This window comes from Crocodylus siamensis, chromosome 7 (assembly GCF_052110815.1).
Source record: "Crocodylus siamensis isolate JL-2025a chromosome 7, ASM5211081v1, whole genome shotgun sequence".
Lineage (NCBI taxonomy): Eukaryota > Metazoa > Chordata > Crocodylia > Crocodylidae > Crocodylus > Crocodylus siamensis.
In genome coordinates, this window is record NC_143401.1 from 67425327 (window position 1) to 67452487 (window position 27161).

A 27161-nucleotide genomic window follows, 5' to 3' on the forward strand; every position below is an offset into this window, starting at 1 on the left:
TTAGTACTTACTTGAAATACAAAGCTAAGTCAGTTGCTATTATTGCAACCTCAAATAAATGTATTACATTGTCAAACTGGCGTCGATTCAGGTTCTGGAAAATGTTCAAACTCTGCAAGATGAAAAATTTAGAGATTCAATTTCCCTTTCAAAATTATCTTTGAATTGTATTATACTGTGATGCTGCATTTGATGAGTAAAGCCCTCTACTTACAAAAGCTTATGCTATACATCTATGATTTAGTTAGTCTATAAAGTGCAAATCTACCCCGCCTTCCGCCTTAAATCATAAAGCCTTCCTTTTACTTCAAGTTGACATTCAGCGTTAGCTATTCCATGCAAGCAGAAAAAGTATACAGGCAAAGCTTTTACTCAGCCTAGTATTCAGGCAAAGATCCTGTTTTTATCAATGTAGTTAGATGAGTGTGAGTGAGTGCAATTTGCCTCTGTGTTGTGCGAGAGTTTAGTAAGAACTTTGTAGCTATAGTCAGTTTTAGTCTTATCATTATTTTAATATGGCTAATTGAAAGTGCTTTATGAGAGATATAATTCAAGTACAATATCTAGCCTACAACCTAAGAATAAGAAATGAGTCAGAGAGAGAAAAAAGTCAACCCAGGATGCTTTGACAGGTCAAAACCTATGCAAGCTTTTGAATTATTTTTAATAGATGGTATACATATACAAACCTCATCTTGTAGCAGAGTTTTACTATACTCTAGATGATGTCTTTCTAAAATGGAAGATCCATGAAGTCTTGCCAGTGGAGAACCTGACCTGTTGAAAAATAGGCCAGTTTACAGTATTTCAAAGTACATCTTTTTCATGATTGTTGTTTTAAATTAGTAGTATTAAAGTTGAGTTGCATATTCCACAAAGAAATGAGTTAGCAATAGAACAATATAAATGAGAGCAATACCCAGAAAAACAATAAAATATTTACACAACTTCAGTGTTATCACTGGGTCAAGATTAAAAGTTTTTCAGAAACAGAAAGCTGAAAATCAGTGGGAGCTAGATGCCTAGTCCTCATTTGTGTTTCTGAACATTTATCCTATTTTATCCTATATGCTTATTTTGTTGGTGGTGTTGCTTTAATCATTGAGCCTTCCATGTATAGAGAAGTACTTATGTTCACAGTGTTAGTATTTATTGCTTTGTATGGCTTTTGACCTTTCTTCTGCTTGGTAATCAGCGTGGACTATGCCACTGCTTTTCTGACTTAGTGGGTACATCTTACATGTGCATTTTACTATGGAGTAGACTATTTAGCTTCATAGTAAAGCATCACAGTCTATGCATGCGCTGATATTAGGGCACAGTCAACTAATTAACTCTGCTGTAGGATAGTGGTCCTTGGGCTCCCTCCCCAGAAAAAAACACTTAGTTTTATGGACTGTCCAAATCTTAGAAGACATGGTCAGCCTGCTCCAGCTGCCTTGGGTTAAGTTTTAAAAACAGGTGATTCCAATTTTAGACTACAGTGCTGAGAGGAGAGGCAAATAGTCCTCACAGTACTTTTATTCTAGTTTGTTCTGAATTTGTGGGCTATGTATATCTTCTTTCTTTTCCTTGGTTAACAGTTCGGTTTCTGAAGTTAATCAAAGAATAATGCGTACACTATATTAAACCCCAATAACTATTAGAGATGACTTGCTCTTGCTGATCTTGTGAATGGACCTCTCAATCAGGAAAGGCTGTGTTAAGAAGATTTGGCCTCATCCCCTTGAAGTGACAATCAGTTAAGGAAGAATCCATGTCTCTCCCTACGTCATCTAGAGAATCCCCAACAGTAATCAGAAAATCCCCTAATGTCTCAGCCACAGACTACAATCTGAAACTCCATTCATGGAAGAGGGCAGGGGGTAGGGTTATTCTGCAGATACTAAATATGGGGGAAGTCCTCTGAAAGATTATGATTATAACCTCTTGCCACAGATGACAGCTTAGGGAGTCTTTTTTGGCACATAAGTAAGCTCTAGGAATGCACAGCACAAATTGTGTGAAAGAATGTCTGAAAGATTCATTGACATATAGATGAAAATTGAGGCTTCTATTCTATATAGTGCTATAATAAGCACAAAAAATCCAACACAAGGGAATTTTTTCCCATTTAACATGGGGTGGAGGGGGGAAGCTCCTCATCTTGGATTTGAGTATGAGGGGGGATGGGTACAGGTAGCTGCTGTGGCTGCAAGTCCAGCCCTGGCCTGGGGTTGGAGTAACAGCCACAAAAGCTGCCTTGCCCCTGTAGTCTCTGTTTCCCTACCTGCCTCCCTGCTACCTCCTCTGTTCCTGCTGCTGCTGCTTACTCTCCATGGCTCCTGCTCCAGTCCTAGTCTGGTCTGGGGGACAGGCAGCCGGGGGCAAGAGATCAGACTACTTGATTCCCTGCTGTCTACCCCTCTACTATCGCTTTCCCTGCTACAGTTGAGGGAGATGAATTTTAAAACAACCCTCCAATAGTTAAATTCTATACGTGGAAAATTACATAGAAAATGTAATAATTTTCCATGTATAGACTCTAGGCATTTGGGGTAGTCTTAAAAGCAAAGTTGTCTTGGATTCCAGTAAGTATGGCCCTTTATACATTGACTATTAAATCTGAAATGCATTAAACAGTCTGGACATGTGCAGAAGTAGAAATATAAGCATGTGGGCAACATTTGTGTTAAAAACTAAAATGTTTATGCATTAGATTCCAGCTGAGTGAGGGTTTCCAAGATTAGAGGTGTGGATTTGGATAGGTAAATTCTTTCAAAGTCCATTTTAATCTGGCCCAAAAATATTAGGGCCTGATCCTCATTCAAGCAAATTGATACAGCCTGAGTGAGGACAGCAGAGAGATCCTAATTTATACCAACTTGGTTTAGCTCATTTCAGTTTGGGAAAATAGATTTTGGTAGGATCCCAATGAGGTCAATATTTTTGCTTGTCTTCAAAATTAATCTTTTACCATCTGCAATTTTGAGTCATCTTTTAATATTAAGAATCTGAAATCTCTTTAGTTGCATTTCCATATCACACTGGTTTATTACTGTTGAAAGGTAATGCTGATAGTAGTAACATGAAAAGGGACACACAACATATTACAGTGAATTGGCAGATTGTAAAAGAAAATAAGTCAGTGAAGTTTTGTTAGTATTCCAGTCAAGACTTAGTAATTTGCTCCCTGCATACATAGGTTATTATTAAATGTTGCCATTATTTTCTCTGCAGTATTTTGAAAATCCATTTTCCTGTCCATCCTGACAATTTTGAAGCATGGTGCTCTAAGTAAGTGCTTTAAACTTCCACCCTAACGACTACATTCTCAACTGCTTCAGCCTTTGTGATATTTGTCTTGCCACACCTGCTATTGAAATGTTGCAACAATATTACCACTTTGGCTATTGATCTTATCTTTACTCAGCCCTCTTAGATTTGCTCCACTGAATTCCCCTTAGGCAGTGTCTATACAAGTGGTGGACTGTGCAGTACCGTCCCTACACCTTTTTTTCAGTAACGTCTCATGTAGATGTGCCCACAAAGCATTCGGTTTATACTTCTAGAGTGAAACCTTGTAGCCTAGCAAGAAGACAGACTAATTCAAAATTCTGGACAGTTCTAAGCCTGGAGAGGCCCTTGATCTAATTTAGGCCTGGGATTGGATATGGGGCTTGTAGGGTCTCTTGCCTAACGTGAAAGGACTAGAAGAGGTTGTGAAATTCTTCTCTCACCTTTGATCCTTCCCCTTTACAGTCAGCGGGAGTTTTGCTACTGACTTCAGTGAGAGCTGATATAAGCCCCTAGTATGAGCATTGTACATGGCTCTAGTCTGACTTACTTTGTGTATCCTGCTGCACTCCTGCTTACCTGCTTTGTTCTGTCAACAGTGTGAGCTCTACTATTTTTTTCTATTACTATCATCCTACCTTTTGTGCTGCCTTCTTAGAACTGAATGTCCATACTTGACAGAAGCTTTCCCTCTCTCGAGAATTAACTTGTGAAAGCATTAGCTATGCGAATTCCTTCTGAGGTTCATCTCATGTCATTTCATATTGATTATAAATACCCTGGGACAGAGATTCTCTTGCTAGCCCTGTTTTGCCTAGTTCTAAAGGAGATAAATAAGTAGCTTGTTTCTTTGCAGATGGTAACATGTTCACATCTTGTATTTACCAATATAAATATTTTTTATATATATATATATATATATATATATGGGGAGTGTATAGCTATGACTATATCCCAACTTACTTCATCTGATACAAATTATTTGTTCCTCTGTGATCGATATCATGGCAGAAAGCAGCAGCAACCATGGCAAAGGCTTCCAGATCAGTATAGTATTTCTTTAGTCTACCTGTCTATATAGGAGGAGAGACTCTGTTGAGTATATAATTGCTTGGATAATATAATCAGGTTGACAAAAAAAACTAAGTATTTTAATCACCAAAAATGTAAGATATGTTAATATTAACAAAGCATACCATTAATAAGGTGAACATTGTCTGTCCCACATTGAATCCATGTCGCCAGTTATGGTAAGTTATATCCCGATACCCCTTTCTGACTGTGTACATCCATTTTGTAAGTACCTGGTACAAATAAAAAGCAGTTGAGACTCAATGCTATTAATTCTTAACAAAATCCTGGAAGTAAAAGTAAGATGGAATTTCATCCATTTACAGGAAGACTTGCAACGTTTCCAAAGTTGAAACATTACTTGTAGTTAAAATAAACATAACAACAAGACACCAATCTTAAATTCATATTGACTTAATTTCTTAGTTATGTCTCAAACAATTTTAGTGTTTAGTTTTTAAAATGTGTAAATATATAAAAATAGCTACTTAAATATAATACTAGAAAAGTATATCAGCTTACTTTCAATTAGCTAAGGATGGAAATGTTCTAATATTGCTTCAAACATTTAACTGGTGCAGAGGCTTTTTAAAAAAACAAAAAGGACAAAACAAATCATACCTCTGGTGGGACTTTGAACTTTTCAACCACATTTATCTCAAAGAATAATCGTATGCCGCACTTTATCAAGTTATTTTCTGTAACAGGGAGGTCACTGAAGTGAAATTCATAAAGTTCTAATTCCTTTGGATCAGGTAATTCTTCTTTCTTTTAGGAAGAAAGAAAAGACTAACAGTTTGTCTTGTAAGAGAAGACTAAATTCAGTTTTTACTTGCCTACATACAAATGCTGGGATCAGGTCCACCATTACTCCCATTAGTGTATATTAAACTACTATGCTGTACTGTAGATCAGTGGTTTTCAACCTATGGTCCACAGACCTCTGGGGGTCTGCAGACTTTGTCTAAAGGGCCCATGAAAAATGTTTATGATCAATCAGAAGTATGTGAGTACCCACACTTACAATTCAAAGGGGTCTATACCTCCATTCAAAATTTCCGAAGAGGTCCGCAAATGAAAATTTTGAAAACCACTGCTGTAGGTCATTGCTACTTTTTCTTTTCAAATGAAGGAAATGGATAACATCCAGTGCTTCCTGCAAACTGGTGCTTTTTCCTCCCATGCATCCAATAAAATCCATGTTGTACTTCTGGTTTGTTTCCTTATGTACAGGGTAAACCAATAGGTTTCTTTTCTAGAGTCTATTTTTTAATGTCACATCATTAGTAAAGTAGTTCAGATTATTATTGGACTCCTCATCTGTGAGGCTTTAGTAAATCATTGGGGTAAACTATCAACTTCACCCAGTAAGTCCAGTGCAGCTGAGGGAGGGTGTGAAGATGAGGATGCAAAAGTCTCTCTCTCATGATGCACATCTCTGTGACTCTCTGATCCTTTTCTTAGTCTCTTTTGAGGGGAACCCATTCCAAGTTTTAAGCCTCAAGTTCTCTGCTGTTAGTGGGGAAGCCTGTGAGTCTCCCAGTGTTAGTTCAGTTGCTGGGCTATAGTATCTTTGCAGAATGCAGGGTAGATTTTCACCTTATACACTACCTAAGTCAGAGATGCATAAGCTTCTGTAAGCAGCAGCTTGCTTAAGCAGTGACTTCACCAAATGCTAAGTCAGTTGCTGCTTACAAAAGCTTATGCATCTTTGATTTACTAGTAGTCTATAAGATACAGATCTACTCTGCATTCTCCCTGATTTTATACTAATATGGCTAACTACCTCTTTATAGTACCCTGTACACCATTCAGAAGACCTGAATAGACTTGGCACGTTCTTTTCTCCGTTTAAAGTTTGTGCTTAGTTTTGAATACAGTGACCCAAAACAATCTTCTTAAAGTATCATTTTATCTTAACAGTCAGAATACAACATTAGAAGATTAAAGATTTTTAAAACAATAAATGTCTCTATGTATACTTGTTTGCTTTGCCTTTCCTAGGTAGAGACCCTGGCCAGGCTAAGCTTCCTTGACATATCCTTAACATATGGAGATCTGTAGATAAGATGGAGTTTCTCCTCCATAAGCATCTCACAAAGTCATTCTCTTTCTCTCTCAGGGAGTGTTTCTTGAACTCCTCTTCCATGTTTTGATATTCCCCTCTCTCCAGTGGGGGTGATTGAGTCCTGGAAAAATGGTCAGGGAAGCCCCAGGTAGGGACAGAGGTTACATATGAGAGTTAATAGCTTGAATGTTTGCTGAGGAACTCTTATCTAAGCTATTGTTTATCTTCCTGGGTAGCTTCCTGACCACCTGGTTGTTGAATTAACCCCATATATGCATAAAGTAAATATCTTTAGGATGCTAGGACAGATAAACAGAATATATAGTGCTTATAAAGATTACTATAGCCAACTCTAAATCCATCCTGGAGTCATTCACCATTACTGCTCTAACTAGTAAACTGATGTTATGATGAAAATTTATTTGAATGGCTCTTTAAAAAGAGACTCATTGTAGTTTATTAATTTTGTAATTTTATATTTCATTTCTCTGCTTTTAAGCAAATCAGGGGGCCCACTTCATGGAGTTGAATTGGATCAGGATTAGTGCTGCTTGCAGTACCTTGGTTGGCTGGAGATTTTCTGTGAATTAACATTCATGCAAAAGTATTTCTTCCTTTTCTCCCAAATGGAATTTCCCTTCAAATTTTCTGTGGTTTGAGATCAAATTCAAAGGAATTTTCAATCTGAAGTATTTTCAGTTTTAAGGCCCAATACTTTGTGAACCATCAACTCTAGATGCACCTGCTTTATCCCATTAGTGAGCTGGTATTCCTGGCCTTATAATAGGATAAAGCATTTGTATATAGCCCTTGCACTGAATGAGACACTAAACCTCATATCCAGTATGTCACAATATCTAAATAAACTAGTTTAGTTTAGTTACTACCCATTTAAAAAATCCATTTCAGTACTTTTTTTTCACTCAGAAGTCCACAGAAAGTAACAAGGCACCTTGTTTTACAGTCAGAGATGTTAAAATTTAACGGCAATTTAAATATTTAACGCTCAATTAATTTAAAAAACATTTACTTTGAAATGTGCTCTTAAAATATGTGGTATTTAAGGGGCTGGATAAGGATCTGTACATGACTTGTGAGTGATGTAGTCATGCCAAACTGAAGACCCTACGCTGTACCCACCATACACCAGTGTGTGTGTGTACACATAACCAAAAGTAGTTTAAGAAGATTGTTTAACTATAAAAACTATAATTGCATGTAGTTCTATGTAAATTGATGTCTGCACATTTTTAGTGGAAAGAGTGATAGGGGGAGGAGAGTTACTTCTCTATATAATTATAACTGTAAGAGTAGAGTTTTGCTACATGACAGCGATATTAAATACCAATTAACTTTAATTTTTCAAGCACTCAATACATTGCTGAAACATTTCAGTGCTATTAGCCTTATTATCTCCTACATCTTTAGTCACTGTTTATTTTGGTGCCTCTAACAAATTTCTTCCTTTTTATAGCAAAACATACTTGCATTTAAAATGTGTTATATTGTGTTTTTGCGTTCTTAGATGCAGTAGATACACATGTAAAATATGGTATAGTATTAATTCATGCTGACTGCATAGGGAATGAGCATAATTAAATAATTATAAAACAATCCAAATTGAATCAAATCAATTTTTTGGGAGTAGCAAATAGTAGTGCATTTTAACAAAGCAGTGAATCTCCTTCACGCTCCAGCAGTAACATATGCAGTCCTTTGTTAAACAGTTCCATTTTTTTCTGAAATCAGGCTGTGATTCTGTAAACACTTAAGCATCTGCATAACACTCTATGGAGCTTGTTCTGTTAGCTAAGTCTGTGCCTAGAATGTGTGTAAGATCAAGGCCAAAACAATTTGTTTGTCCAGACACAAGATATTCAATGCTGTTTTTTTTTCTTGTTGTCTTTATGCCATTACTTATAATTACTGGGTGTGTCTACAGTTGTATTTGGTGCTGGATCAGTTTGCTTGTGAGTAAACACTTCTGGACAGGCATCCACATGTGCAGGGAAGTGGAACTAGATTTGCTGCTCGTGACAGCAAACTGCTTCTGCTTCCTGGGGCCCCTGTTGCCACCGGGAAGATCTGGAGGCTCTGGCCACAGCTGCCTGCAGCAGGAGGCCATCTTTAAAAGCCAGCCCCGCTCCTGCTCACTGGCCAGCTGTGTTTCTGGCCAGTGCAGCATGCAGAGCATGGGGGCAGCATGCAGTAGCTGTATTGCTATCACCTTTACTTCACTGCACCATGGCTGCTCCAGCTGCTGCCCCTGGCAGTGATGCCCAGTGCCCCAGGCTCCTGCTGTCTGCTGTGCTGGCCATGCTGACCTGCCACACAAACTGCCAACTGGCCCACAGCCATCTGGGTCCAGCCAGCTCCCCCATACACAGTGAGTGCCAGCCTGGCCGCATTGCACCATCCCAGGGCTGCTGCCGCCACTGCTGCCACCAAACAGCTGCCACCTGGACCCTGTCTGCTGGCCAGACCCCAACAGGGATGCTGCTGATGTGCTCTTGGATGCCACTGCCAAGGCTGTCCATGCACTCCTCGGCCTCCAGCCCTGCCACCTCTAGGCCTGCTGGGTCAGCCAGGACAGGTAGCTGCACATCATCCAGGCCATCTTGGACGACAAGCAGTGTCTGGAGGTGTTCTACGTAACCCAGGTCACCTTCCTGGACCTTCTGAAGCGGCTCTACCCAGACCTGGAGTGGCAGCACACCACCATGTGGCAGCACCTCCCCACGGACAGAGTTACTGCATAGTAAGGCGTCTACATGTGCCTTCCTGTTCAGTAACTACAGGCAGTAACCCTGTTTGTGTGGACTGACTCAGGACTAGCTTTAGTCCCAAGTCACTCCACACATAGCATTACTGTGTGGTAATGTTTTCACGTGTAAACTCTGGCGTAAAAGCCACTCTGTAAGTTACTGCACAGTACACGCATGTGTAAATATGCCCACCGTGATATAAAATAGCGCATGTTTATACAGTTGTGTGTTGTACCACACATTCATGACTAGGGTGACTAGGCATTACAACAGTACAAAGAAATAAAAATACTAAATTCCTGGTGCAACTCATCTGTGGCATCTGTCTAGTAAAATAAGAGTTGTGCTATTAGCCTTATTGTCTCATACATCAGGGCAGGCAAAATATGTCCTATGGGCTGGATTTGGTCCACCAGGCCATTCTTCCCAGCCTGCAGGGCCCCTAAAAATTTAGAAAATAAATATTTATCTGGACCCAAGATGACAAGGCAGTAGGACCCAGAGGGAACCAGTGTCAGGTCCCAGCAGCTGCAGTAGCAAGCCACACTGGGCCCTGCCCCTTCCCCTGCCCCCACCCCCATCTCGCCCAGCAGAGGCTTCTGGCCTGGGCCCTTGGGGCTGCTCCTGCTTGCCTCCACTGATGAGGAAATTTGAGAAAATAAGGGGGAGAAGGAGAGGCAGGGGAGGACTGGGGGCAATAGCGCAAAGCAGGGGAGGCCGGGGTGGCTCCTGCGGTCCCAGCACTGCAGTGGATGCGGGGGGTGGAGAGAAGTGGTGGAAGTGGCGGGCAGGAAAATGGAGAAATGGCAGTGGCAGTGGTGGGGGAGTGGCAGGAAGTGAGCATATGAGAGCTCAGCAACAACTGGGCAGGAGTGCAGGGCTTGTGCCAGCGCCCCAGGGCCAGCACCATCAGGGCATGGGCTGGCAGGGGCTCTGTGGAACCAGACTGGCTCCCACCTCTCACTGCTGGTGCAGCCCAGCCTGGCTCCAGAGCTTCTGCTGGCCTGGACCCCACAGTCCTGCCACCCTGCACTGGGTCCCTGCTAATGCTGGCCCTGGTGCATCAGCGTGGGCCCCATACTCCTGCCTAGCTGCTGCTGTGCTCCTGCATGCCTACTCACTTCCTCTCCCCAGCCACCTGCTTCCACCCTTTCTCACTTTCCTGCCTAACACTGTTCCTGTCCATCCGGTCATCTGCCGCTTTGACACCATATGGTTCCCAGCTGCACTGCTTGGCTGCAGGACTCAGCAGGAGCTGGTCTGGCCTCTGTGACTTTTGGCTGGCCCCATGCAGTGCTGGCTGGGCTGGTCTGGCTCCTGCTGTGTCCTGCAGTCTTGACCATGCAGCTGGAATGTGGTGCCAGAGTGGAGAACTGGACGGGGATGGGGAAGTGGCAGGAGAAAGGCATCAGTGGTAGACAGGAGAGGGAAATGGGAGCACGAGGCCCATGCTGGTGACCTGGGGCCAGAACTGGCAGAAGCGTGGAGCCTGGGCTTGGAGGAGTGCTGGCAAGGGCTCTGCCTGCCACAGGGGGAAGAGATAGACAGGGGAGGCAAACCCTCCCCCTCCACACATTCCACAGCTATCCCCATCCACCCTCCTCCCCCCCACACTCACGGCCCCCCACAAACCCCTTACCTAGCCACACAAACACCCACATGTTCACCCACATCCCCCATGCCTATCCACCCCACCCACACACCCCCTCCCTCACAACTCACACAGTCACAGCCCCCAACAAACCTTTACCCACCCACTCATACCCCCCCATACCCTTCCCACAATCTAAGACTTCATTTTAAGCTATTATACAATCACCTCTATGTACACTACACGAATATAAGTAAATCAGGACAAAAATATTTTTGAAATCAAATTAATGAATGTTGTAGTACATTTGATTTTTAGAATATAATTTGGTATTTTTCTGGTTCTGAGATGGCAAACCCCCTTACTGAAAAGAGTATGTCTGGGGGCACGGGGAGGGACTTTTGGTGGCAAATTTCAGGGGCTAGGGGGTGGAACTTCCAGTCCCAAGATGGTGACCAGAGCGCAGGGCACTTGTCAAGGGGCTGGGCTACCCTTGCAGCCCACAATAGCTTGCCAAAACTTGAGAAGTGGACCTCCACCAAAAATAATTGCCCACCCCGTCCTACATCTTTAGTCACTGTTTATTCTGGAGCCTCTAACAAATTTCTCCAGTAACATCCTTGGTTGTCTTCTCTCTAACTGATTTAGATTTTTCAAAGGTATCATGTAAAGCAGTTCTACTGTTAGCAATTGTTTCCTGTGCCCTACATTTACAGATATGTGATCTTTGCTTTGTGAACATTCAGTTTATACTAGTTTCTGATGTTGCTGTATGTCCTATTTATCCACATCTGGAGATTAGTAGAGAAAGCGAAGCAGGGTATATCACCACACAGTCGAATGCAGAATTTGTTACATTATCTTTGAGTCAGAATATTAATATAAATCTACCTGACTGGTTCAATTCCAATTGTTCAATACAGGGTGCAACTACATGTGAAATTCATGTGCCTAAATAAATGCCAGAGTTTATTGCTCCCAGGCACAGCGTTTACACGTATGCTGATGACCACAGTATGTTGAGTCAGGGTGGCACAGCCCCTGCTGGCAGGGAGGCCAGGGTCAACCTGCCAGCCCAGAGCTGCTCTGCCGCAGCTCATTGTGCTATGGAGGGGTTGGCTGGGGCACAAGGGTGCTACAATGTAGGGCTAGCTGGCAGGCAGCCCCACACTATAGCACACTCATGCCTCAGCCAAACCCATCACTGTCTACACATGCATTGTGACAGAGTACTTTACTCCACTATAGTATATAGTGTCTGGCAATCCCTCATTATCTAAAGTAAATATACTATTTGGATCTTTAAGATTTAACTACTTACCAAAATTCTGATGAGATCCTTCTCATCACAGTTTTCAATGTAATCCTCATTTAATTTCTTTTTGTACTTCTAAAATTGAAAATGGAAGAAAAATTAAGTTTCAGTGCAGTAAGTTTCCTAGTTCTGCTCCGTGGTACTGAGGCAGACACTCACTAGTATAGATTCAACTTCATTCGGTGTGGCTTTTGTCTGGTACATGAGCATTTCCTGAGCGATGTCTTTTCTGTTCTCAAGCTTATTCATTTTGTCATATGTGTCAGGATTTAAAACAGACCATCCCAGGAACTGTGTAAGAGTCTGGAACCAAGCAGAGGAAGGATAATAGAGTGGCAACACAGTTGGTTTCATATTAAAGGGAAACTGGCAGCTGGAATTTTTTTTTAAGAAAAATCAGTTTTTGATAGAGCACCCTTTAATAAAAAGAATTAGAAGAAGGGTATATATGTGTTTTTCATTAATGCAGTTTCTGAGCACCTCATAAATTACTACATTTGCCCTTTCAGCATCCATACAATGGGGGGTAGCATTATCCTCATTTTGCAGAGAGGAATGTGAACCCTAAAAATTAAGTTATTTGCCCAATGTAAGGATGGACTTTTTCCACCCATGCGGGAGCCCATTGATACCACAAGTATAAACTTGGCTTGCACAGAGCTCTTCACAGGATCTGGACTTTTGAAGTGGGATGCATTGATTGGCCTTATACTTGTAACATAATGATAAATATTATTGGTATAATTTGATATAATAGTACCTCTGTGAGTCAACAAAAGGATATTAACTGTGGGTAGGAAATCTAATATTTTGTGGGGGGGTTGTTTGTTAGAATAATTTTTATATTGTATCAGATTTCTCTGTTCACCGCTGAAAAAAAACATCTATCATAACTGTTGTAATGAAAAACAGCAAACTTTCAGTGTAAAAATATTTTAATAAATCTAACTGAGCTTTTATAAACATCAGATTTTGCTGAGCATCACATGATTACTTGGACACATTTCATTTTCTTAAACTTACTTCAGTGAGCTGTTCATCAAATTCATCAAAAGGTTTCCCATCTTTCCTATTGTAAAATGTAGCTACTCCCACAATTTCTTCCTTTTTGTTGACAATAGGCAAACAAAGGACATTTTTGATAACCCAGCCTGTTTCATCCACAGGTTCTTTCTGCAAACAAAGCCGAAAAGCAGTAAATACTGTGTATTTCTTTAAAAATAGTAATAAAATGTTTTATACCAATTTCAAATGCAATAGTAGGGACAAAAAGATCATAAATAAAATACAGTAACAAAATTATTGGCCATGGCAATAAATTTGTATGAATGTATAATCCTTTTTTAACTGTAAGTAAAAAATATATATATTTTAACTTTTTTTTGCTTTATAATAATTACAGTAAAAGAACTATGAAGATATTACCTGAAATTGAAAATATTCATCTGCTGGTGCATTCATCATATTACAAATCTATGGTATGAAGAAAAAGAGAAGAACATAATTTAGATGGTGTGTACACTCTTGAGTCCATTTTAAAAAGGCATATTTATTTTCTAAGAAAATGATTAGTGGACCACATCATTTTACAAATATCCCAACAGTTGCTATTATAATATAATTAGCTGTTCTATTGTATGTATTTTGAAGTACTGACTGTACCCGTCCTTTTTCATAGTGCCTCACAATGCATTTTACTAACCATAGTAGCTGTTTAAGAGCGTGCAGTAAGACTTCATGTGAGTGGTGGGGGAAAAAGTAAAGATATTGTGTACTTAAAACTGCATGGGTAATATTGGGAAGAGAAAAACATGAGCAAAAAATTAAATCCTCGTGTTACAAAAAGTGCTTTAGGAACAGGAGTAAGTAGGATGTACTGAGGCCTATATCTTGTCTAACTTGCACCATTAGGAGCCTTGGTTCTGTATTGATTTGGGGTTAAACCATATGTTTTTAGTTATAATCCCATACTAGGACTTAACAGAAAGCTCTACAAGTTTTTGTTTGCTAACTTGCTGAATGATTATTGTGTTGTTAGGATGTCTAAACTGAATTCAAGCAATCAGTATAACCCCCCCTGTTCCTCAGATGTTTCAGGTTCTGTGATAAAATCCTCTGGGTCCCAGGTCATCTGTACAGAGGCTTGTTCCTTCCAGTCATTAGTTCAACCACTCTCCAGGGCTGCGATGATGCTAGAGCTGGCATGATATTCCCATGTATGCACTTACTGTATTTCCAATCATTTGGCTTTCAAAAGTTTTTAACAGCTTTGGGACTTCTGGGTGAATCTACATGTGTACTTAACTACACAGTAAATTAATTTGCTGTGTTGTAAAGATCATAGTCTACACATGTGAAGCTATTAGACAGCAGCAAGCTAATTTGCCACAGTAAAACAGAACTGTCAGGGACAGCACTAGCTTACTCTGGTGAAAATAACCTCACCTAAACGCACATGTAAATGCTGACCTGGGCGCATATTGTGCCCAGTCAGCCTATGCAGCAGGAGGCCACATTCCTGCCTGCTGCCTAGCCACAGGGCTCTGCACGCTGAGGCACACGACAGCCTTTCCACCACCTGCTGCTGCCTCCCGGAGCCCATGGCTGGCTCTTCGGGGCTGTTCTGCCCCAGCTCAAATTGCTACAGTTCGGGGCACGGCATCTGCACGTATGCCCTGGACCTCAGCGGTTTGAAATCTAAACGTGCTATTAAGATGACATGATAAACTCCAGTGCAAACTGTGCCAGAGTTTATCATGTCATCTTAACAGCATGTGTAGAAACATACTCTATGATTTCATAACATGTCACTTTTATTTTTGCATTTGACTTACAAATCCATTTTCAGCAACATATGTTGGCAACCCACTGACAAGACACCAGTGGTCTGCAGGAGGTGTCCTTTAGAAAAGGAATGAGAATAAATTAGTGCGATGGATATAAATGTTGTTCTGTCTAAGTAATGTAGCTAATTACTACACAATTAAGCTGATAATGAATACTCACGGAATGACTTTGATTTCTTCTTTTCCATGTAAAATATAGTCAATAATCTTATAAAAGTGAATTTCCTAAATAAAAGAGGAGAATATATAGAAACCTTTGCATGTAGAAACCTATACAATGGCATTCCAAATGTTACTCTTCATAAATAGAAATATTTTATACTTACTCTGCCATCTGGTGTCTTTGGGCCTTTATACGGCTCTGATTCTCCCAGCTTGATTGGCCATTCATCATAGAATTCCTAAGAATAAAGCCACACACAGGCTAATAAAAGAAGTTACAATACAGTTATATATTGACAGATAAGCTGAAATCCATGGCTGTAATGCTGTCCTTTCCTCCTCCCTAAACATATATGGTGTGCTTAGTATTAAGAAAGCAATGATGAATAGATATCAGGGAAAAATTTTTGCAAGTTGGAGGATAGTGTAAAATCCAGTGCTTAATCTTGACTTGTGGATTGAATGTGGATAGAACCCCCTTCCTCCCCCCCGCAAAGAACATGGAGCCTAATCTCTAAACTGTATTCACATGAAATTAGTCATGTGAATAAGGGCTAAAGGATCAAGTCTTGTGTTCATTTTGGATTAACATCCTGTTTTTATACGTCTCCCATGTAATTTTTGTAATTGTTCTGAGTCTAGCTAGAACATGTCTCTTCCCGTCTGGTATCATGCTTAGAAACAATAACACAGTGATCGTTTTGAGAGGTATGTTTTAAATATCCATGACAGACAGATTATGTAGACAAGTGATTTTTTTATGATGATCATTAGCTAAATAATTTAAACATTTTAAAGAAACGGGTAAAATAATGGCTACCTTCTCTTTGGTCATGTCCAGCAGACCAACAGAATACCTTTCACAATTCAAATAAATTCGGATAGTGTATAGAGCTTTGTGAAACTGTCGCTCAATATCTGTAAGTTCTTCAAATACTTTGTTGGCAGACCACAAAAGCATCTGTTGAAAATAAATGAAAAAAGGGGTAATACTTAAGTGGGGAAAAGAATGAAAGCGAAAACATAACCTCATGAATCACAGGTATTAAAGGATGAATGATTAATGTATGCTGACACCATTCTAACCTAACGCATATATACTGTTTGTTTGTATGTGTTGTCTCTAGAACAGTGTGACAATTTATAAAAGTAATTAATTTCATTTAAGAAAAACAAATTAAGGCTATAATTAAATATTTCTTTACCTGACTTCTTCGGGATTCAAAACTCTGAAGATATGTGATATGATATTGTTTTATGGCAAGAGAAACAAAATTGAGGTATTTTTTAAAGACCTGGAATTGATAGAGAACACAAATAAGACAAAACATAGGAAATCAAGAATGAGATTGTCAGATTAGTTATTACAGTAACAATTGTAGTCCTGGTTTGTTTGGGTTTTTTTGTCTGCAGTTACCTCTTCATCCTCCTTAGAGAATTCAGGGGCATTTAATTTGTTAACTGCCATCACAACAGCAAGAACCTCTTTACCCTGCACGATAGGCATTGCCAGCATGTTGATAGTTGTGTAGCCAGTTTGTTTGTCCACAAAGTCAGAAAAATGGTTATTCTGAAACACAAAAGCCCACATCATATTTAGTTATAAGGCTAGGTTACTGTTCTTAATATTTGTTTCTTATTGATATAGTGCCAAAAATATGAATGGAATTTTACAGTACTGTTAAGGCTGAATTCCAAGCATTACAGAGCATATGATCACAAGCCTGCAAGTACTTATGCATACAGTTACCTTTAATTTTAATATTAATTTTGTATCAGAGGTGCATGCAGGCTCTTATTAACACTGACAAACAGGAGGAGGTAACAATAGGACAACAAGATAATGAACAAAGAAAGAAAACAGTAGGACTAGGCAGGTATTTGGAAGGCTAACCTATATTACATGTAGGTTGGAGACAGGCTGGAGATTAAGCTTTAGGGAAAGGGACAGAAGAGAGTCAGTGCCCGTCCAGAAGCTGGAATGGAACCCAAGGTTCCACCCATGGGCTACAGCCACTCAAAAAGCCCGAAACTAAATTGATTCAATCCTCACAAGTTAATCTAAATTGTGTAGCTTGAATCAACAAGCAAGTGCACAGACATTCACTTTTGATTCCAGAAATGGAGACAACACCTGCAGTGGCCCAGGCCAGAAGCAGGGAGACCCTACAGTGGGCCAAGGCTAGCCTGTCCACGCTGTGAGAGGGCACTTGCGGGGGAGGTGCAAAGCACCCTGGGATGCTGAGAGACTGCAAATTGACTTGAATCTGGAGGGGATCTGGGACAGAAGTTCAATAAACTGATTTAACCTAAATCAGTTAAGTCTGAAATTATATCCAACCAGGTTTATCTTAAACTGGTTTTGACCATTTTGAAAGTAGTTTATGTGCACTGAACTTCTGTTACGTTACAGATCTGAACTGGTTTTAAATCACTAATACTAGCTCATGTGTAATTTCTAACCCTAGCCATGATGATTAATCATGCGGGTGTCAGGCTGTTGTCACATGGAATTTCTGGAGTATTTTAGTTTAGTTTTATTTTTTTTAAAACCTAGGCAGTTACACACATATTATGTTAAAATAATTTTGTTAAGGTTGTAAATTCAAGTACTAAAACACTAGGAATTGCCACTATTATGAGTGCTGTAACAGAGGCCCATAATTCCTGTTACTTTAAGAGTGAGACAGCGGCATGGAGCTTCAGGCTGGTGCAGACAACTGAGTTAGGGGCCAAGTAAGCAGCCCAGAGAATATGGGGCAGAAGCTACAGAATTGCAAGTGACAGACTGAGAGCAAACCGCCCTGCAGTAAACTACTAGGGCAGTGTTACAAGCAGGTAACTTAGTAGTTGAAGTGCAGCTGAGCAGACTGCTGCAGGGTGGAGCAGACTGATTAATGGACTGAGAGCAAACCCCTACACCCAGTTTGGGAGACCATGTGACTAGATGGGGTGGAGCCCAGGGTACTATAAACAGGGATTCTGAACCAGGCAATGGGGGCTGTGTTTGAACTTTGAGTTCTTGTGAACATGGGCTGCTAAAAGAACATGTAGACAAATGTTAGTACTCCAGAGAGCTGGAGAAAACCAGCTGACAGTGAGAGGATGCAAATGCTTTAGTTTGGAGCATCTTGTTGGCCATTTGGGTTGCAAGGCATGATATAGCTGTAGGGAAGAAGGAAAGCTATTGTGTGTGCCTGGGAAGGTACTCTATTTTGAGTTGCAGGCTTAGGGCCTAGTGTGAAACTGCTAATTGTATAGGTAATGCATAGGGGTGGCACAGGAGGGCTATGTGTCCCCCCCCCCAGAGAGTGCTGGTGCCCACCCCAACAGTGAGCGCTCTTTCTGGTGGGGGGCATGGAGAATGCTCAAGTCCCTCGCCCCCCAAATTTCGCTCCACCCACGATGGAAGTGCCAGCACTTCTGCTGTTGCTGTGCCGCCGGCACACTCGGTGACTGGCCACTGGGGGAACTCCCCACCCCCAGTTGTGCCTTGCTGGTGCCCCCCCAGACTCAGAAGGCACCAGTCACCCATGGCTAATAGGGAGGCTGATGGGGGGAGAGAGTTGACCAGAAGCCCAGTGAACCCGTGGTAAGACCAACAAGAGGCCTAGTAAATGAGGGACAGGGCTGAGACTTGAGGCACGACTGACATGGGGCCCAGTGAACTATGCTGAGGGCCAAATAAGCCCAGGAAACAACACAACAAAGGGGACAGAAGACTGCAGGTCTGAAAGGGACCCACTGAATGTGGAGGACTAGGTAGTCAATGGAGCTAGAAAGGGATTCACACTTCAGGAAAGGCAGACAGTTGGCAAATGCTAGAGAAAGGGTGAACCCCAAAGTGAAAGACTGAGAGAGTTGTCTGAGGCCAGTCATAAAGAGTGATGCTTTGTTCAAGAAACTAAAAATGGAGATTGGGCCAGACTGAGGCAGTCCAATGATGAGCAGAGCAGAGCTTCTTATCTAGAGCCATTTGAAATCAAAAATACATATGGAGAACTTGGCCCTAATTGAATTCCTGTGTGAAACTCAGTAAGTTTGTAAAGCATCTAGCAGAATAAGGATCCTGCTAATCTAAGCATTTAGGTGTTACCACAAATAAATCACCAAACAAAAGGATCTGCCTGGTCTCTCAATCCACGGGCCTCTCTACATGCGCAGGTAAAGGCATGATGGGATTTAATGCACAATCCACATATTCAAGCTCCTGAAGCTGGGAATCCCTTCAGTTGATCTGCGATTCCTCAGCCGCAGGGGTTTTACACACCCCCAGGGCAGCTGTGGACCCCAGTTGCCGGGAACCGGAGTTGGCAGCAGCTGGGGCTACAAGTCCCCTCAGTTCCAGGACTCCCAGTCCTGGCTGGGCATGGTACACCCCTGTGGCTCCCAGATTCAGGGGAGATCCTGTTATGGACACAAATTAAAGCTATGTAGCAATCAGCTATAAAGTTACTGCACATTTTTGAGGTCTTGCTTTATAGGTTGTTGGATCTTTTTATGGCATGATAGCTACTTCGCATGTGCAGCTGCTCTCAAGGTAATTAATTGCTCAATTAACCAGTTAATTGTGTGATACTTGTAATGTGTAGAGAGGCCTATGAGTATCCTCCCAAAAGGGGCATGGCAAAGACAAACACACCAAAGTTCAACATTTCACATACTGCTGCGTGTAGGAGGTGGACCCCAAGTTAGTTTAACTACTCCAAGCCAAAAAGAGTGTTAGTGCTTCTCTGCTGATATCAGTTTAACAGTGGAACGTAAGAGTACAAAAGATTGCAAACCTGGGTTTACAAATCCCAAGTTCAGTGACTCCTACCTGAAAAAAAACTACAGAATTGTGGAAATAGGTAAATAATTTGGAAACATGCTCTGTGAAAACAGAAAGAGCTTCATGATGCAAGCACGAGCATTTACATGGGGTGTGAATGCTTAATCCACATGAAGCCAGTAGCAAGATGCTCAGCATTTTATAAGGGGGTGCTATGTGCTATTTTAATTCTATTAAAATTATGGAAATGTTTTAAAATCTGGCAGTTGTAGTAAAATTGAATATCTGCATAGCTGATATGTATCCATTATTTCACAGACAGTTGCTAAATAAGACATCCAGGAATCATAAGTAATAGGTTAAATATAAATTTCTAAGTAACTAGAAGAAGAGACAATGTTATATAAATTCTGCCACTATTAGAATACACACTGAACTTTTTTGTTCCTAATGTGCTGCAGCAGCTGCCTGCCTTAGCTGGTACTTGATTCCAAGATGAGGCTTTTACCCACACATTGATGGAAGGACCTCATCTTGGATTTGAGTAAATACAGTATATTATGCCAAATATATATACAAATAAGATGAGAAGTCCAGCATGGTAAAAAATAGCTTTGATAGATGATGATGCTGTTTTTATTTTGTATCTTGAGTCCTTTACTGTGACAGTCTCTGTTTGCTTCTTACTGGAGTAAATTAGCTGGTACAGAGTTCATGTTTCTGTGTCTAAATGATTATTCATGTCTGAGCTAGCTAATATAAAGTGGTACCCTACAATATATTGCAGTTTCTGCTCTGACTTCAGTTTCAATATAATCTAAATTTCATCACGCTAAAATTGGAATAGCAAATGCACTGGGGCCAAGGGGACAGATTTAGCTCTTTGTCACGCAGATATAAATTACTAAACATGATACATTAGTGAAGTTATTCCATATCTTTATTGAGTCACTAAAATCAATAGCCAAGTCAGTTATCCTGATTCTTTGTCGTTATCCCAGGTTTACCTCATGGGAAATTCATGGTATCATGAAACGCAATTATCATACTTTAATAGGGAAAACCCTTAAATCATCTAAAATTAGGACATTTGATTATATTGCTATAAATTTATGTACCAATTATTTAGCTTCAAGTTTTAAATTCCTATAGACTCAACAGCCACATCCAGACGAGTGTGGCTGTGAGGAATGTGGCACAGCTGGCATGTCTGGGGCGCCACATACAGCATATTCTGTTCTTCTCCGCACTGGAAGCCCAAAGCCAGAGCCACACTCTGCTGCTGGCTAGGCTCCGTGCAGCAGGAATGATGTGGCTGCAGCTCCAGGAGGCCCCAGCCTCTCCTACCCCACCTGGAGTAACTTGCTGCTCGCTAGAGTGTGCATGGCATGGGCCTTCCCCAGGAACAACCAGCAGCGGCTCAAAGTGTGTCCCCGGGGAGCCAAATGTCCATGCACATCTGGACATGGCCAATAGGCCCAACGTTCATCTTCCTTGTACCAGTGTAAATCACTCGTTATACTGAAAGAAATTCAGTTACACCCTGATAAAACTAGGGAGGAAAGTCAGGCCTACTATTTCTGAAAATGAGCGTCGTAAGACTGCTGCAAATCTGGAGTCAACCTGTGAAGTTAAATTCTGGCTTGGCTGTCATATGTGGGATTATTTTCTAATCTCTCTAATTCTTGGAGTATTGTAGTATGTTCACTATTGGGGCAATAAGTATAAGTGAGAAGCAAATTTGGCTCCCAGATTTTCTTAGAGAAACTGAAATAAATTCAGAAATCTAAATCTCTACTTGGATTTTCTAGAACAATCATAATTATACAACCATTTCCATCAAATCCAGTTTTAGTTTAAGACGTGGTTTGGAACAGTTCTTCCTGTCTCAAGGGACAGGCTCTTCGACGAGAGGCTTTTGCTTGTTTTTCTTAACATTGCAGCACACTTCTGACAGGCCTTGTCTTTAATGAAGCTCCTTCCCCTTCTTTGTTTGCTTTTAGACATCTTCCTGTAACTCTTTAAGTACACTGAAACAAAAAGTCTTGCAAAATTTTTCAGGGATTTCATGGGTTTTCTTAACGTGTATGAGGCTCAAAAAACAATGAATATGAAAGTTCTGATTTTCAAGGGGTACAGATGACAGGATTTGGTTGAGTTTAGAATAAAACTTAGGGTTGGGGCATATGCACTGATAACTGTTGCATGTTGTCTGTTGGTCATTTGAAGACGAAGGGTCATGAGTTGCTCTTTAATGTCAACTGTAAATTTCAGCATCCAAATAACAATCTTGGTCTTGATAACAAAACCAGCACTGTTGGATGTGTCTGCTTTTCAGTTTTTCCTTTCTAAGAAGGTGTAGCCACCACTGTGCTCTGTGAGCTGCCTTTCTCCTCCACATCTTATTAAATGCAGCAATGTCAAGTAGGCCTGTGTGAAACAGCACTGTTTCGTTTTGACTTCCATTTCACTGTTTTGAAGGAGTTTTTCATTTTGTTGTTTCATTTCATTTAGTTTCAAAGCACTATTCCGTTTTGTTTAGTTGAAACTGTTTCAACGTGTTTCAACATTTCGCCCATAGGCTATAATGGGGAATCATGAAAATATCTATAACTTTCTCATTTCTTGACTGATTCAGATGAAAATTGCAGGGATGGTAGCCCCTTCTGAGAGCATGAAGCCTGCCATGTTTCAAGGAGATAGGTGCAGGGGTTCCTGTGAAACTACACCTCAAACTGTTCAAAGCAAAACCTGTATCATTTGCTGGCAGCGGCAGCCTGCAGTCATCCTGCACAGAGATCTGGGGGCCCACAGCCCCCAGGAGGGCTGCAGGGCTGTGCCAGACTCTTCCCAGGGGGTTCAGGCCCCCAAGTCTGTTTGTGAGATGATGGCATGTTTCTGCTGCCAGCTGGGGCCAATGCCAGCACCTGAGTCTGCCCAGCGTAGCCTGCACCAAGTGCTGGGAAGAACCTAGTGCTGGCGCTGGCCCCAGCTGGCAGCAGTAGCCTGCTGTTATACCACACACAGATCCAGGGGCCCAATCCCCCTGGAAGGGCTGCAGGGCTGTGCCAGATTCCTCCCAGGGGTGCAGGGCCCTGGATCTGTGCGCAGGATGACAGCATGCTGCCACTGCTGGCTGCAGCCAGCAGCATATGCCCAGCATCAGTCCTGACCAGCAGCAGCAGCCTGGTGTCATCCCGCACGCAGATTCAGGTGCCTGTTTCCCCCCAGGAAGAGCTGAAGGATGTGATCAGAGAGCTGGGGAAAAGATCGGGAACTGGTTGGATTCCCCAGCTCCCAGTTCAATTCCCCAGCTCTCTGATTGCTTCCCCCAGCTCTCTGATCACTTCCCAGGAGGTTCAGGCCCCTGGATCTGTGCACTGGGTTTCAGCAGGCTGCTGAGCCCCCTGGGAAGAGCTGGGGAAATGATCAGAGAGCTGGGGGAAGCAATCAGAGAGCTGGGGAATCAAACAGGGAGCTAGATGTCAATATTGGAGAGCAGTTCTTCTCCCCTCTTCCCCTTCCCTCTCCTTAGTTTCTGTTTAGCTGCAGCAAACCCAGCTGCAAAACTCAAAACATTTTGAAAGTTTCAAAATATTTTGAGTGCCCTTGTTTCATTTTTAAGCCTTTATTTTGTTGCTTCAAGTTTGAAACGCATCGAAACAGCTTTGAAATGAAACACCTTTTCAAATTTCACACAACCCTGATGTCAATATCAAATCATTCCCGTTTTCTGGCCACTAATACTGCCCTTCACACTCGGTCACTGTTAGCGTTGTCCATCATGGTATGGACATTCCAGGTTGTAAACTTCATTACTTGATTTGGACTTCAGATAGAGTGCTCCCACTGGTTGCAATTTTCCAGTCAGGTGAAATGAGAAATGCCCTATGTTTAAGGCACCTTTTCTAGCCCTCTCTCCATATGAGGTGAGCAGAGTGGATCCTAAGTAGGCCTGGTCAATCATGGTTGCAGTTGCCGAACTGTGCACCTGTCTCAGTGCCAAGCACAAAACAACAATTATGCAAACATCATTTTCATGCAAGTTCATGACTAGAGGCTTCTGGTAATCACTAATACATGCCCCTGTCACCATGTACCCTTTGCCATAGGAGTTGCTATTGAAAAAAGATGCCTGCACTTGTCTTCTTTAAACATAGGGATTAGCTTGTGCATCAGCAACCACACGATGCTTCGCAGAAAGGACTCCTTAATCCAAAGACAAGGAAAACCTAGATATATAAAGGCTGCATATTTATTACACTGCGTCTTTCATCTTGCTTTGCTGCTCTTGTGAGGTATTTCTTACTTCATCTGCTTGCTCTGTTACTGAGGACTTTTATTTTTGGTTTTGGATCACTACTAGTCTAGAAACCTCACCCTCGACCTTATCACTATGGGTCACCCTACCAGGAGTACAAAACTCTGGACAGCATCACTCTGAAGGTCATTGGTAGCACACAAGCCTCTCCATCACATCAAGGTTGTGATCTAAGGGAAGAGATTTTTCAGAATTCAGGAAATAAATTATTTATTGGATGTAACCCGAATCAGAAAATGAGGAAATGGTTGTAAGTGGCAGTGTGTTGACACCTATATTAATTTAGCTTTTAAGGGGTTTTGAAAAAGAGTTAACTTATTACAGCAGAAGGGAGAAGATAAAAGGTAGTAGCAGAAAAAGCAACTTAAGATGATGTGAGAATATATGGGCCCTCTTTTCAGGAGTTTGGCTTTTCTATCCTGATAGCACCTACTCCCTTTACATTACATTCTCTTCTTAGTTCCTCTTTCCGATATACATTCTCCCCATTTTATCTCTGTGATAACTTAACTTAGTTTATGTTCCCAATGACTGGCAGTGTTATCTTGTAGTGATTCAGGCTTTTAAAATAGAAATTTAACCACTAAGGTCCCCCAAGCTGGTATGCTATATCACCATTATTCTTATACACATTTATATTCACTTACTTTTCTGCTCAACTTATATAGCTATTAACATAAATGGTGGGGGAAAATATTATGGGGGGGGTTGACCCCCGCCTCACCCTCCCTCAGGGCCATTGCTGGGACCAGCGTGTGCTGGTGCTGTATGTGGCAGAGGAGCAGCTGCATGCCAAGTGCCACCACGCACTGTGGGACGGTGGTGCCATGGTGCTGCTGCTGTTGCCAGCTGCTGTGAAATATTTTGGGGGGGCTAAGCCTCATTAGACACAGCCTTCTGCCCCCTATTGCTGTTAAATAAACATTGAACTGGGCTATGATGATGTGAAAATATGGAACTGAATGGTACAGATCTAAACTCAGTGAAGATAATGTCTTTGTTTTAATGATAGAAGAAAGAAAAGCAACTAAAGTCATGGAGGAATTCAAGCCTTGTATAAACCAGTGTAATTCAGTGTTAAACTATGGACTCTGGAAAGGGTGATATAGCCCCCTGACTTCTGGATGGTAGATTTCTGCATGATGCAGACATTACAAAGTTTTTGGTTCATTTTTAGATGAATTAAATAACTTGGGGCAGTTTTACATATGCACTGGGGTAGTTGGGGGGGGAGGCAGTGCTTTAATTATAGCAGTTCTGAGAGCCGCTGTAATTGAAACACAGCAGTGTTTTGTGTATCGGCATCCCCACACTTAAAAATGGTGGCAGGGGCGCTTGAACTAAAGCTCTTTCGATGAGCTTTAGTTCAAGCACCCCCACTGCCATTTTTAAGTACAGGGATACTGATTCATGAGACTCAGGAGGCTGCTGGAGCACAGTAATTACCACACTCCAGCAGACTCAGTTAATTGAGTCTGCTCTGATACACTGTAGTTAGAGTGCATCAGAGCTGCCTCCCTACTCATGTATAGGCACCCTTGGGGCCTAATACCACCTGTTTTCTATACAATGGGCAAGTGTACCTGAGATGTTTACTGCACAGTAGACTAATTAGCTGTGCAGTAAATGTCTCAGTGTCTACACATGTGCCCGTGTTAGACTAGAGTAAACTAATTTACCCTGTGCAGAGTAAAAAACTGAGCAATGCAAGTGTAGATGCTGGAGGAGCTGGCTGGGGCATGAGGGTGCTTAAGTGTAGGGGCTACATGCTGGCTAGCTCTGTGCTGAAGATTCCTTGTGCCCCAACCAGCCCATCCGCAGCATGTTGAGCAACTCTGGAGCAATAAGTCTTAGAGTTTATTCATGCCCAATAATAGCACATATAGCTGCACTCATTGACTTGGCTTTAGCAGGAGACAAAATCTGCTAGGCTTTGGTTTTAATTCTTTGCCATGTAATTAACTAGTAACATATGAAAAGCTGATTTTGTTATCTTCAAAATCATAAGAATTTTTAAATTGAAAAGTGAGAGAAATAACTGTGTATTCACTTTAAAAAAACCACAACATTTTGGGGCTTAATCTTTTCATTCCGGGAACCTCCTTCTTTTACCACAAATTTAATTTAAGAAGGGTGAATGATTGCATTTATGGAAATACAATTAATAGGTATTTATTTCTGCTTTTAAATTTTCTCATAATTCAATAAATCAGATCTCAGATTTCTCAATATTCTCAAGGGCGGAGGTCTGAAAGTGAGATTTAGACGGAATTGAAGGTGCCTCCATCCAATTGTGTGATCCCCAAACCTCCACCAAACCCCATTAGCACCTTTATTTTCACCAATAAGGTTCCTTAAAAATTGTGCTGTTGCATATGCCCAGAACTGCTGTCATCTTGCCAGGGTAGAGTAGATTAGTGCTTATGTCAATCTTAGCTTGATTAGGACCCTCCAGGTTCTTCCTGTAGGTCAGGGCTGGCCAACCAGTGGCGTTGGCAGCCTGTGTGCATATGATCTGGCCAGGTGGGAAGGGGACAGAAAGAACAGCAGCAAATAAGCCAGTGAGCAGAAAGCAGAGCAGCAGAACAGGCAAAGGGAATGGATTGGAGTGGCAATCAGGGACGGTGTGGGGTTAAATTGTGGCATGCCTGTCAAAAAGTGGCACACCTGCCACTGCCCTAGGAAACCACAATGCATGTGCTCAGAACATGCCTAACGTACTGACAGGACTAACCCCCCTACAAAATGCTTGTGTGGGGATGTCCTCCATTTAAGTAATATCTCAATAGTTACAGCACTCCATTAGGATGTGAGAGACCTCTGTGTTACGGCTTTGTCAGCCTGGTGGAGCTCAAACAGTTCCTACCTTCCAGGAAGGTGCTTTAGTCACCTGGCTATAAACTCTTCTGGGTTGAGGGCATTCTCCCTCCTCCTATTGATGTTGTATCATTTTACAAAAAAGAATTAAAGATGCA

At 41.5% G+C, this 27161-nt stretch overlaps 1 protein-coding gene across 1 annotated transcript in view; it reads right to left on the reverse strand.

The window, feature by feature from the left end:
- Positions 1 to 27161, reverse strand: part of PDE6C (phosphodiesterase 6C) — a 45519-nt gene that overhangs the window by 11989 nt on the left and 6369 nt on the right. Inside the window, exons 2-16 of the mRNA XM_090056612.1 lie at positions 16512 to 16664; positions 16300 to 16389; positions 15915 to 16055; positions 15259 to 15333; positions 15093 to 15157; positions 14921 to 14987; positions 13512 to 13559; positions 13110 to 13259; positions 12246 to 12389; positions 12093 to 12161; positions 4969 to 5115; positions 4473 to 4580; positions 4240 to 4349; positions 690 to 777; positions 12 to 112 (exon numbers count right to left, since the gene is read on the reverse strand). Of these exons, the coding sequence (XP_089912738.1) occupies positions 12 to 112; positions 690 to 777; positions 4240 to 4349; positions 4473 to 4580; positions 4969 to 5115; positions 12093 to 12161; positions 12246 to 12389; positions 13110 to 13259; positions 13512 to 13559; positions 14921 to 14987; positions 15093 to 15157; positions 15259 to 15333; positions 15915 to 16055; positions 16300 to 16389; positions 16512 to 16664 (1556 nt within the window). The remainder of the gene's footprint in view (positions 1 to 11; positions 113 to 689; positions 778 to 4239; positions 4350 to 4472; positions 4581 to 4968; positions 5116 to 12092; positions 12162 to 12245; positions 12390 to 13109; positions 13260 to 13511; positions 13560 to 14920; positions 14988 to 15092; positions 15158 to 15258; positions 15334 to 15914; positions 16056 to 16299; positions 16390 to 16511; positions 16665 to 27161) is intronic.